Source organism: Pelecanus crispus, chromosome 3 (assembly GCF_030463565.1).
Source record: "Pelecanus crispus isolate bPelCri1 chromosome 3, bPelCri1.pri, whole genome shotgun sequence".
Lineage (NCBI taxonomy): Eukaryota > Metazoa > Chordata > Aves > Pelecaniformes > Pelecanidae > Pelecanus > Pelecanus crispus.
In genome coordinates, this window is record NC_134645.1 from 57,986,474 (window position 1) to 57,999,876 (window position 13,403).

Genomic DNA, 13,403 nt, shown 5'->3' on the forward strand with positions numbered 1-13,403 from the left:
GGAAAAAATGTCGAAACCTTTGCACTTGAGTTTTGGGGTGATTTTTCAGTTATCAGTTTTGTTTTGGGGATTGAGGCTATTGATATCAACCAACTAGTGCCACAAAGTTGTACTTTTTTCATTGTAACTGACTTGTCACTGCAGATGTACTAGCCTGTTGTATACCTAGAGATTATGCTACAGCTACTTACAGGTCTGGTTTTATTTTTCAGGCCTACAAAAAGTTGTGAATTGTGTAATAGCAAAGGGTAGTGCTCTATACCAAAGTTTATCATACTCAGCCCACAGAATTATTAGTTGGAGTATTTTAAAAACACATAAAACATGTATTTTTGTTAAGCTTTAAATAATATTTAGCTGCATCGCTAAATGTAAGCAGATGCTCTATAAAACTGGGCAATAAATAGCCATAAAGCCAAAGGCCTCATTATTCTCTTTCAGTGTTCTTTCCATCCCATCAGGTTCCTTGCAGAAATTAAGGGATAGTAGTCATCCTTCTCCTTTGTGCTCAGTTTATCAGATCTTTTTATGTTCATAAGCATTAATGCTGTTCCAACAGTAATGGGTTGTTGCATATCCTTCCTCTTGACCTTCTTTTTCAAGAAAAGGAAAAAGTTTTCATTTCTCAGACTTATCCTTCCTTTCTACAAAGCTTGCTTTCTTACTGGTTCTTAAGACCTATTTCCACATAAATGTGTATCAAAAACTGTTCCGTTTACACTATGGGCTGCCTACTGTTGTCAGGGTTAGACTCCACATGGGAGAGTATTTAAAATATACTTATTACATTATATTGCTAATCATAGTGTAGATAATTTCTTTTCTTAGTGAAAAGAGCTTTTTGAAATGCAACCTCTGTTTTACAGAGGCTGCACTTTCAAACCTGCTGATCACTGAATTTGTTTGGTACTACATTGGTAAATAAAAACAGATCTTCAATATTTAATGCAAAATTTCTTTTATAATACCTTCTTTTATTTGGTAAATAAAAATTTATCTGACTGATAGAATGAGCAAGACTATTTCACTTTGACTCTAGGAGACTTCATTTGAGCTATATATGTGTAGATGTGATATTGGTACACTGAATCTGTCTTCTAACAAAATATATAGTGATTCCACACTACATAGGGAACAAGATACATTTCACTAAGAAATACTAAACTTAGTTAATCTGTAGTTTACTGATACCCAGATCTTCTCTTAACTTTAAGTTGGAAAAGTTGTTACTGGAGACTCTGCACTCATGTAATGTAGTGATTTTCCTCTGTCATTTAATCTCTGGATTCTCCCAATCAGATTGCTGGAAACTGTCGTCTTTTTCTGTATAATTTTATGAAATGTGAAGATCTGATCTGTGTATAATTGGTTTAGGCAAAGCTAGCTTAGCTCTGTCTTGTGTGATTTACTCTTCACCTAGTAATTTACTGTCTAAGCTTTCACTGCTAGTTAGGGTTCCCTACTGCTCACACACCCAGGTTTCCTCACAGAGGAAATCCCTAGGTACCCAAGGAGTTGGAATGAGTCCAAGCCCTGCTTACAGACAGAATCCCTACTGAGGGTATCCACTCAAAAGATGGTGTTGTACAGGCCATCAGCATTCACATATTCAGGTCCTGCTTTCAGTTTACCTAGAGTATTGTCTTTACCATAAGTATTAAACAAATCTACCTTCTCAGTAATATTGAAGTTCCATACTTCTAGCAAGTAATAATTCCTTCTGCACCTTTTCAGTAGTAGATAAATACTTCGGGTTTTCATTGTTTATTGATATTTTCATGCTATAACTAAAATTCCCTTGAACATCACCGAAGGGTTTCTTAATGTCTCCATGTACTAAGAGAGATGCTGGAAATGGAAATGGCACCAATCTTTTCTTACTAGTTAATCTCTTTGCCTTATTTATACTCTTTGCTTTGTTGTTTACTTTTCTCTCACCTTAAGGCAGCAACTATATTTCATTTAATCAGCTTTTTTCTGCAGTAAGTAGAGCTCGATAGTGGTGATGACAAGGTAGAGTGCTTATGGGTAAGGATGAGGAGGAAGGCCAGCAAGGCGGATGTCCTGTTGGGAGTCTGTTATAGACCACCCAGTCAGGATGTAGAGGTAGATGAAGCGTTCTATAAGCGGCTGGCAGAGGTCTCGCAATCGCTAGCCCTTGTTCTTGTGGGTGACTTCAACTTGCCAGACATCTGCTGGAAATACCATACAGCAGAGAGGCAGCAGTCTCAAAAGTTCCTAGAGCATGTGGGGGATAACTTTCTGACACAGCTGGTAAGTGAGCCTACCAGGGGAGGTGCCTCACTTTACCTGCTGTTTACTAACAGAGAAGGGCTTGTGGGAAATGTCAAGGTCGGAGGCTGTCTTGGGCTTAGCAACCACGATATGATAAAGTTCTTGATTCTGGGTGATGCCAAGTGGAGGGGCAGCAAAACTGTTACTATGGACTTCCGGAGGGCAGACTTTGGCCTGTTCAGGACGCTGGTTGGGAAAGTCCCTTGGGAGGCAGTCCTGAAAGGCAAAGGGGTCCAGGAAGGCTGTGCCTTCTTCAAGAAGGAAGTCTTGAGGGCACAGGAGCGGGCTGTCCCTGTGTGCCGTAAGACCAACCGGCGGGGAAAACGACCGGCCTGGCTGAATAGAGAGGTTTTGCGGGGACTCAGGGAAAAAAGGAGAGTTTGGAAGAGCCTTTGGAAGAAGGGGCGGGCAACTCAGGAGGAGTACAGGGATCTTGTTAGGTCCTGCAGGGAGGAAATCAGAAAGGCAAAAGCCCAGCTAGAACTCAATCTGGCCAATGCTGTAAAAGATAATAAAAATGCTTTTACAAGTACATCAACAATAAAAGGAGAGCCAAGGAGAATCTCCATCCTTTGCTGGATGTGGGGGGGAACATTGTCACCGAGGACAAGGAAGAGGCTGAGGTACTTAACGCCGCCTTTGCCTCTGTGTTTAACAGCCAGACCAGTCATCCCCAGGGTACTCAGGCCCCTGAGCTAGAGGATAGGGATGGGGAGCAGAGTGGAGCCCTCATAGTCCAGGAGGAAGCAGTTAATGACCTGCTATGCCACCTGGATGCTCACAAGTCTATGGGGCCAGATGGGATCCATCTGAGAGTACTGAGGGAGCTGGTGGAGGAGCTTGCCAAGCCACTTTCAATCATCTATCAGCAGTCCTGGTTAACAGGGGAGGTCCCTGATGACTGGAGGCTTGCGAATGTGATGCCCATCTACAAGAAGGGCCGGAAGGAGTACCCGGCGAACTACAGGCCTGTCAGCCTGACCTTGGTGCCGGGAAAGGTTATGGAGAGGTTCATCTTGAGTGAACTCAACAGGCAAGTGCAGGTCAACCAGGGGATCAGGCCCAGCCAGCATGGGTTCATGAAAGGCAGGTCCTGCTTGACCAACCTGATCTTCTATGACCTGGTGACCCGCCTGGTGGATGATGGAAAGGCTGTGGATGTCATTTACCTGGACTTTAGCAAAGCTTTTGACAGTCTCCCACAATATTCTCCTTGGGAAGCTGGCAGCTCATGGCTTGGACAGGCGTAGTCTTCGCTGGGTAAAAAACTGGTTGGGTGGCCGAGCCCAGAGAGTAGTTGTAAATGCAGTCAAGTCCAGTTGGCAGCCGGTCACGAGCGGTGTTCCCCAGGGCTCAGTTTTGGGGCCAGCCTTGTTTAATATCTTTATCGATGATCTGGATGAGGGGATTGAGTGCACCCTCAGGGAGTTTGCAGACGACACCAAACTGGGTGGGAGCGTCAATCTGCTGGAGGGTAGGATGGCCCTGCAGAGGGATCCGGACAGGCTGGATCAATGGGCTGAGGCCAACCGTATGAAGTTCAACAAGGCCAAGTGCTGGCTCCTGCCCTTGGGTCACAACAACCCCATGCAACGCTACAGGCTTGGGGAAGAGTGGCTGGAAAGCTGCCTGGCCGAAAAGGACCTGGTGGCATTGGTCCACAGCCGGCTGAACATGAGCCAGCAGTGTGCCCAGGTGGCCAAGAAGGCCAACAGCATCCTGGCTTGTATCCGGAATAGTGTGGCCAGCAGGAGCAGGGAAGTGATCGTCCCCCTGTACTCGGTGCTGGTGAGGCCGCACCTGGAATACTGTGTCCAGTTTTGGGCCCCTCAATACAAGAAAGACATTGAGGTGCTGGAGCGTGTCCAGAGAAGGGCAACAAAGCTGGTGAAGGGTCTGGAGCACAGGCCTTATGAGGAGCGGCTGAGGGAACTGGGGTTGTTTAGCCTGGAGAAGAGGAGGCTGAGGGGAGGCCTTATCGCTCTCTACAACTGCCTGAAAGGAGGTTGTAGTGAGGTGGGTGTTGGTCTCTTCTCCCAAGTAGTTAGCGATAGGATGAGAGGAAATGGCCTCAAGTTGTATCAGGGGAGGTTTAGGTCGGAAATTAGGAAAAATTTCTTTACGGAAAGGGTGGTCAAGCATTGGAAGAGGCTGCCCAGAGAGGTGGTGGAGTCACCATCCCTGGAGGCATTCAAAAAAACGGGTAGATATGGCACTTCGGGACATGGTTTAGTCTAGTCTACCTTTGATTGGTTTAGAGTAGAATTGGTAGTGTAGGTTAATGGTTGGACTGGATGATCTTAAAGGTGTTTTCCAACCTAAACGATTCTATGATTCACGTGGCATGGCTTAATCATTCTATTCCTAATTTTATGAATATAAAGATGTTTCTGTATTCATGGAAAGTTTTACTAGTAGATTCCTAGGCTTTCCTGTATCTCCAAACTGCCATTGCAACATTAGAATGCTTACTCAAGCTAATATTTTGTTTTCATCATCATCATTCATCATCATTAATCATAATATTAAAAAAAAAATCTTAGCATTCCTTCAATTCTCATGCTTGCCTTTTGTGCCATATCCATGTAGACATCTCAAAATGCTATTTAAAACTTTGACTTAATAATCCCACAAAGCAGATACTCTTTGTATGGACAGTGTATTTTTTCCCAACAACAAAAAAGTTTGGTTAGTAAAGCTCAAATAAGTGCTTGCATTTACTCTCTGCTTGCTGCTGATTTTTGAAAAATACTTTAATACTACACTCTGAGGAGGTTTTTTTTCCCCTTAAACATGTCACTACAATGAAGATGGTATTTTTGATGGACAAAGTATGTCTGAAAGAAGTACTTACGAATGGAAAACTTACCATGGGTACATTAGGATATACTAAGAGCATTATGATTTAATTAGTACTTACTCTAATTTCCTGTTGCTGCCTAATGTCATTGAGGAAGGAGTAAGGATAAAATGATACTAAGATACTCGACTTTACACTGTTCTGTTTTTTCTCTTTTCTTGCATAGGCTATCCACTCTGTTGCTTGGCATCATGAAGGAAAACAATTTATTTGTAGTCACTCAGATGGTACCTTGACCATATGGAATGTAAAATCTCCTGCCAAACCATTCCAGACAATCACTCCACACGGTAAGATGAAAATGGATACCCACTGTGTTTGACAGCTCTTAAAACACAGAGAACTTATTTTTAATAGAAGAATGTTTTGCAAAACCAAGTACTAAAAATGCACTTGCAGTGCAAGTAAAAAAACGGTCATATCTGATAAATATTTTTTAAAAAAGAAGCACAGTCTTTATGAAATAAGAATCCAAATCAGTGCAGTTTTGTCTAAATCTCTGAACTTTAAGCTGGCCTTTCACACAATGGCATTGATCTCAAAATTAACTAATGCATGTTTTGCAGGGCTTGCTTTTTGCTTGACATTATAATCCCATATGTTGTTTAAAATACATATAAGCAAGCATCTGTTTCACGTATAAATGTGTAGATTACCATATAAATTCTTGGAAAGGTTTGTAATAGAGTAAGACTAGCATCTGGTAAGATGTTCCCACTTCTCAGAAGTCTTGCATTAATGTTGATGTGGGAAAGTAACATTACATGTTGTTCTTCTGTGAAATATGCTGCTGCTCTTAAAAAAAAAAGTTCTGTACAAATGCCAGGGTTACATGGTGTGCATGTGTCTAAGGCATGTCTTAGCAATTTATTCACCTCAGATTCTTAAGTGTGAATGTAACAGTGAGGATAATCTCTGAGGTTACAGTATAAGATGCTATAGTTAAGCATACTGGTTTACCTGTCTGATCTTCCCGAAAGCCCATGTTTACTGTGCTGGCTGTGGACTAGAGTGGAAGAAGGAAGCTGCGGATTTCTATATGATCCTGTAGCAGTCAAACAATAAGTGATTGCTGCTGTAGTAGTAAAACTAGTTAGATGAGACTAACTTATTAAAATAAAGTTTTGACCTCTTCTAATAAGTATTTTTATTTTGATCTTGGGCTGCAAATTAAATTTGCTGCAGAACTTTAGTTGTATCAGACTTTATCGATGTTCAGATAGAAAAGATACATATTTACACAGTACTCTTAGGTTCTACTGATTCCATGGGAAATTGTATCTGTAGAAGCTTTAGTTGTTAATAGTACACAGTAGAGGAAGAGTGGGCCTCCATGTTCAAATTCAAGTCTTAGCCCTTAAGGATAACACTCAGAATAAACCTCAGTTTACTTGTAAGCTGACCAATTTTAATTGCAAAATCATAGACATAAGTAGCACTGGGAGATTTAAAATTTAAAACAACTTTTTTAGTGGAGGATTATATTTTTGAAAACAAATATTCTACAACACTTAAAAAAACCTCACAAAACAAAAGAAAACCCACCACCCCAACAACCAAAAAGAAAACCACCCACGGGGCAGTGGGGGGGAGGCATTAAACCTAAATATTCTAGGTTGGTGTATTGAGAGTTTTAACAAATCTTTAATGATATTATTCCAAGGCATACTCTATAATTGTCAGAGGTGTTGAATGTGTGTTTGTATGAATGTTCTGCTTTGCAAGTTGCATAGTGAATTTCATAATTTACCATCATGTTATGGAACTAAGCTTAATATAAGAAAATAATTCACTTTAGGAAAGCAGCTGAAGGATGGAAAGAAGCCAGAACCCTGCAAACCTATCCTTAAGGTGGAATATAAAACAACTAGAGCTGGGTAAGACTTGTTTTGCATGCAAAATTAACATATGTAAAATAAATACAGCTCTCTGGGAATGCACTTTATTTCCCAGTTGCTGGGATACATATCCTGATGGCACTGAACTATGGTAAAACAGCTGAAGTAGTTTTGGTAAACCAGATACTGCTGAATAAACTACAAAAACATATGTGAGCAAATTACTACATACAACCCTTAACTTAAGTAAAGACACTGCTAATGCATTATCTACATGCTTCTTCCATGCTACTAAACTCATGTATTTTTGCTCAGTCTTTTGAGAAAATTAAAGGAAAAGGGCTAATAAAGCACAGAAGACGCTGAAGCACAGACCTGAAAAACTGAACTTTGACAAATAGTCTGATGCGAATATTCTAAATTCTGAATATGTGTTCCTTCCAAAAAAAAGTTACTGACAGAAGCTTTTCTGGTAGAGTGCAGTAATTTATGCAGTGAATTGTGTCTGATTATGCACATTGAGATTGTAACAAAGCTGTAATTGCAACAAGAGGCTCAGATGAAATTACAGTATCTTGAGTAGCATGTTTTGTTACCAAGACTGCAATTAGGTTTGAAGGATTTCATGAACTGTATGGAATTTCTTTTTATTTATGGTTCTAAAGTGCTTTAAAGTGAGTGTGAAGTACAGTATAAAGATAAAATATTCATGGAAACCTGTTCAGCTATTTGCAAATGTTGATTTTTTTCTTCATATTTTTCTTTGACTTTTGGGGGGTTTTATGTGTTGTTTTCATTTGCTTTCCAGGCATTCAATTCTGTAGGAGATTGTTACTTAATTGATGTAATACAGGTTTCTACTATATAGTGGTATAACCAACACGTAATATCAGTGGCTTTGTGTATTTTTATTGTTTGCTAAAAGTGAGGTAAATAGAAATTTAAGACCGTGGCTAATTCACAGATGTATGAAGATCTATGAGCTGTTGGAAAGCCATATTTTACTTGCAGCAGTCTACATCTGTCTGCATATTCCTTTCTCAAGTGAAATGTCAAAAGTTGATCTAAAGAAAGATACAGATAGCCAAAAGTAGTCTCAGCATCAGCAAGTTACAATTTCTGCAATCAAAAGCCTTCTGTTATGAATAGTCATTCTGAAGGAAAAGATTAGTTTGAAGTGTGTTCTGTGCAATTATAATATTACAATGTGAAAACTAGTTGACTTTTCACACAGTTTAAATTGGAGCTTATTCTAGTATAATTTTGAAAAATACATAGCTCTTTGGGGAGACTACTTTTTCCTAGTGTGGGCTTTTTTCTGTTACACCTCTCATTTTCCAGTGTTCATCCAAACTGAATGTTTTGATGCATTTCAATTTAGTATTTCCTCTATGTTTTCTCCGTCTTCAGTGTGCTTCTAAATCTGTAAGTGTTGTGATACTCTTCCAGAACTTTAATTTAAAAAAAAAAACAAAAAAAACCAACCCACAAAAAAACCAATTTGCACTGTGGTGGTGAAGCAGTGTGCTGAAAATCTCCATTCATTTACTGCTACATGTACTTCAGTTCACACTTCAATTTTCAGTTTCACTTGTAATCTTATTACAAGAATTTTAAAGCAAGGCAGAACTGCCTTTCAGTGCTTAAAATTTTGGTAGTTTTTCTCCTTACCAATTGAAATTGATTAGGTATGAACATGATACAACTTTGACTTTTAGGTAAAGCACTGTCATTTGTTGTTTATGGTTTAATTTCTGTAGCACAAAGGAGAATCATACCTGGACAGAACCAAAATTTTTCTAGCTACTGAAAGAATATACGAAACAAATCAAATAAACTTACTTCTATAGCAGTCTGTTCTAACTGTTCTTCAAAAACAAACAAAAAAAACCCACAAAAGAAAACAAAACCAAAAAGCTTGCAACATATTTAAGAGGTACTGTTTAATGTATATTTAAGTTATTTCACCTGACTTCTTTATTGTGGAAAAAAAGTGACTAACTGTTCTATGTTCATGTTTTTCATGCTCTGTATGGAACTCTAACATCTTTGTCACCCCTTCTTTCTTGCTCCTGCCTTATCCAGAGTAGTCTGGGATCTATGTTTGTTTCAGTATCTCCTCATGTGAAAACACTTCATTGATATGGTCTTATTTTCTTTACTGCTTCTAATTCTAATCAACTTTTTTTTTTGAGAAAATTTGTTCAGAAGGAAGGAACATAACTGATTGCAACCTGTAGTAGGGGCTACAGACACTAATCTTGTTGCAGCTCTTATTAATCCCTTCTCACTTTTTTCTTCCTTTATGTTCTCCATATTGTGAAGCTGGAGTTGGGGAAACAGGAGTACAAGGCCTTTTCTGGTTCTTACAGACTACCTATTTATCTTTTAAGTTTGTGGGTTTTCTGTTGTTGGGGTTGTTTTTTTGTTTGGTTGGTTTGGGGTTTTTTTTTAAGTCTACTGCAGATAATGCTTGTGAAGTCTCCAAAGCCAAAGTTGTTTACCCTACAACAGTAGTATGTCTGTAGCTTTATTTCTGGGAGAATGTATGTAGAAAGGTTGCTATTGACAGTTGTCCTGTACCTGGGCTAGGGGCTCGAAAGGCAAGTTCTTGGTATATTCCTTGAGCACACTGGCATAATTTTCTAATCCCAGAGCATCATAACATTATTCTCCAGCCATTTAAGTTTGTCTAAAATACTCTGTTTCTTTGTGAAGTGATGAGTTCCAAGGTAGGTTACCTTTTGAGCTTGCTGAAATGGTTTCCATGTTGCCTTCTATGCATACTTTTCTCTCTAAAGTGACTCCAGAGAAGCCCTTGAGCTTCCTAATGCCATTTCCCACCTCTCCAGATTCAGTCCCTTGTAGTATTTACTCTGGTTGATATGATAAAATTGCCCAAGCTTATTCTTCACTACTAGATGATTTTACAGATTTAGCTGATGAGGAAATTAGTGTAAAGTGATTGCTTCCATACCTGCTGAAGCAGAACTGTTTCAAAGAAGAATCTTTGTATTAGCAGCTGCTAAAAATGCTATATAGCAGTTCTCTAAGACCTGAGCACTGTTTTCCGTTAATGTATTCCCTTGTTTCAGGTAGGTAAAATGTAACTATCAAAGTTGGATCAATCTCATCTATGTAAAGCACAATTTTTTATTTTTCTTTTAAATTATGCATTTCTATTTAACATTCATGTGCACTAACCTTTTAATATGTAGCACAACTGAAGGACAACACTTTAAGTGTTTAATTAGAAAACGCATAGCTTGTGTTAGTGGTAAGTCCATCATTTCATGAAAATACAAAAAGTTCATATACAAACCTGTATTAGTCTTTCTGGCAGACTAAAGTCGACTTTAATCTTTGACTCATCTGTGACAAATCCATGTGACAGATCTGTGTAATTTATTCTTAGCTCTTCCATTCTTTGCTTCATAAGGATACAGACTCTGGCAAGCCTGCCCAAAGCAACCTGATTATCTTGAGAAATGAAACCAGGAGAAACCAGCATGCAGTTTTCACTGTGATGTATGAAACTTAGGAACTGACATTTGTCACTTTGTTGTCAGTTGGGTGAACCCGTAAGTCTAATAATTACTGCATATTGTCCTGGCAGTATTATTGTTTAAAAAAGTAATGATTTTTTGAAGACAAAAAATACTGCAATAAATCATTCCAGCACAAGGAAATGCTGCAAGTATATCACACCAGTATTTTTCCCGTCATTGACATCCTGAAAAATATCAGGTTAAGCTGAAGTTTGTCCTTTTCCTGAAATTATTTCATTGACCTGACCATAAAAGATTGTGTGAAGCTCCAATATGAAGAATTGAGATTAAATGAAAACGTGGAGAAAACTTACTCCTTTTCTAGAAATACACTTTCAGCTACTGTGGCATGCAGGATATTGAACCCTATGGACCCATGGTCTAATATATGGCCATTCCTTTAATGTCTCATCCTCAGCCAGCAGAACTCTTTGATCCTATCAGCTCTTCAGTCACAGGGCTTTCTGAAGGATCAGGCAGATTGTGAAGTAATTCATAGAATCATGGAATCGTTTAGATTGGAAAAGACCTTTAAGGTCATCAAGTCCAACCATTAACCTAACACTACCAAGCCCACAACTAAAACAATCAAGGGTAGAGTAATAATTAATTTCATGTTTCCTGGCTTGGTGGATGGATTACTTTTTAATGAAAATAAAACTAGGAATCATTAAGATTAGAAGGGAACTCTAAGATCATCAGTCCGACTGTCAACCCAACACCACTGTACCTACTAAACCGTGTCCCAAAGTGCCACCTCTGCACCTTTTTTTGAACACCTCCAGGAATGGTGACTCCACCACCTCTCTGGGCAGCCTGTTCCAATGCTTGACCACCCTTTCCGTAAAGAAATTTCTCCTAGTATCCAATCTAAACCTCCCCTAATGCAACTTGAGCCCATTTCCTCTCATCTTATCGCTAACTATGTGGGAGAAGAGACCAACACTCACCTCACTACAACCTCCTTTCAGGTAGTTGTAGAGAGTAATAAGGCCTCCCCTCAGCCTTCTCTTCTCCAGGCTAAACAACCCCAGTTCCCTCAGCCGCTCCTCATAAGGCCTGTGCTCCAGACCCTTCACCAGCTTTGTTGCCCTTCTCTGGACACGCTCCAGCACCTCAATGTCTTTCTTGTATTGAGGGGCCCAAAACTGGACACAGTATTCCAGGTGCGGCCTCACCAGCACCGAGTACAGGGGGACGATCACTTCCCTGCTCCTGCTGGCCACACTATTCCTGATACAAGCCAGGATGCTGTTGGCCTTCTTGGCCACCTGGGCACACTGCTGGCTCATGTTCAGCCGGCTGTGGACCAATGCCACCAGGTCCTTTTCGGCCAGGCAGCTTTCCAGCCACTCTTCCCCAAGCCTGTAGCGTTGCATGGGGTTGTTGTGACCCAAGGGCAGGAGCCAGCACTTGGCCTTGTTGAACCTCATACAGTTGGCCTCAGCCCATTGATCCAGCCTGTCCAGGTCCCTCTGCAGGGCCATCCTACCCTCGAGCAGATTGACACTCCCACCCAGTTTGGTGTCATCTGCAAACTCCCTGAGGGTGCACTCAATCCCCTCATCCAGATCATCGATAAAGATATTAAACAAGGCTGGTCCCAAAACTGAGCCCTGGGGAACACCATTTGTAACAGGTTGCCAACTGGATTTAACTCCACTCACCAGAAGTCTCTGGGCTCAGCCACCCAGACATTTTTTTACCCAGCGAAGAGTACACCTGCCTAGGCCATGAGCTGCTGGCTTCCTAAGAAGAATGCTGTGGCAGACAGTGTCAGAGGCTTTGCTAAAGTCCAGGTAGATGACATCCACAGCCTTTCCCTCATCCACCAGGCGGGTCACCAGGTCATAGAAGATCAGGTTGGTCAAGCAGGACCTGCCTTTCATGAACCCATGCTGGCTGGTCCTGATCCCCTGGTTGACCTGCACATGCCTGTAGAGTGTACTCGAGATGAACCACTCCACAATCCCTGGTACTGAGGTCAGGCTGACAGGCCTGTAGTTCCCCAGATCCTCCTTCCGGCCCTTCTTGTAGATGGGTGTCACATTGGCAAGCGTCCAGTCATCTGGGACCTCCCCTGTTAACCAGAACTGCTGACAGATGATGGAGAGTGGCTTGGCAAGCTCCTCCACCAGCTCCCTCAGTACTCTGAAAGAATTGTAGAAACTGAAAGCTAATCTCAGTCTGCTTTACCTTCAATGCTACAAACACAGAGCACGTGTCAGCCTTAAACTCATGAAGGGCAGCATGTGCATAAACTAAACCCTTGCACAGTTTTCAAGAAGAAAGATGTACCTAATCTGTTGTATTTGTGTTTCAAAAGCTAACTAGTGAAAGCCATTTAGACAGTATCAGAAAGATGGTGTTACAGGAAAAGGCAAAAAATAAAAAGATTTCTTCAGCCTTGTTTTCACAATATGTCAGGATGGCTTCCCCCCCACCTCCCCTACAAATTTTCTCTGGATACTGACATGTCTACCTCAGAAGCAGCTAGTTACAAACAAAGGGTAGGATTCCTACCTAAAGTATGCATAAAAATAGATCCAGAGGAATTTCACACTCTGCCTATTTTTCTTCCAGAAATATAACCTGGAATTTGAGGCAATAGTCAATAATGGGTGAAATTTCTCAAGCTGTATACTTACAGTCAGTCTGCTCTTTAAAAGGTATTATGCCCTATTTTAAACATAAACAGTATTAAACTGAGTGATGACTTTTAATAGTTGGGAAAGTAGAAGATACCTAGTAAAACTAATATATTTACTTCATCTTGTTTTTCAATAAATAAAATACTAAACTGTATGTTATGTGCAAAAATGTGGATGTATTTAAAAATATGTTTCTGTGAAGACTTTTAAA

The 13,403-nt window shown here is 40.3% G+C and overlaps 1 protein-coding gene across 6 annotated transcripts in view; it reads left to right on the top strand.

Moving 5' to 3' along the window:
* STXBP5 (syntaxin binding protein 5) overlaps positions 1-13,403 on the top strand; it is a 113,759-nt gene that overhangs the window by 54,788 nt on the left and 45,568 nt on the right. For all 6 annotated transcript variants that reach the window (XM_075707198.1, XM_075707200.1, XM_075707201.1 and 3 more), the window contains exons 8-9: positions 5,322-5,445; positions 6,954-7,032. In XM_075707198.1, coding sequence (XP_075563313.1) covers positions 5,322-5,445; positions 6,954-7,032 — 203 coding nt within the window. The remainder of the gene's footprint in view (positions 1-5,321; positions 5,446-6,953; positions 7,033-13,403) is intronic.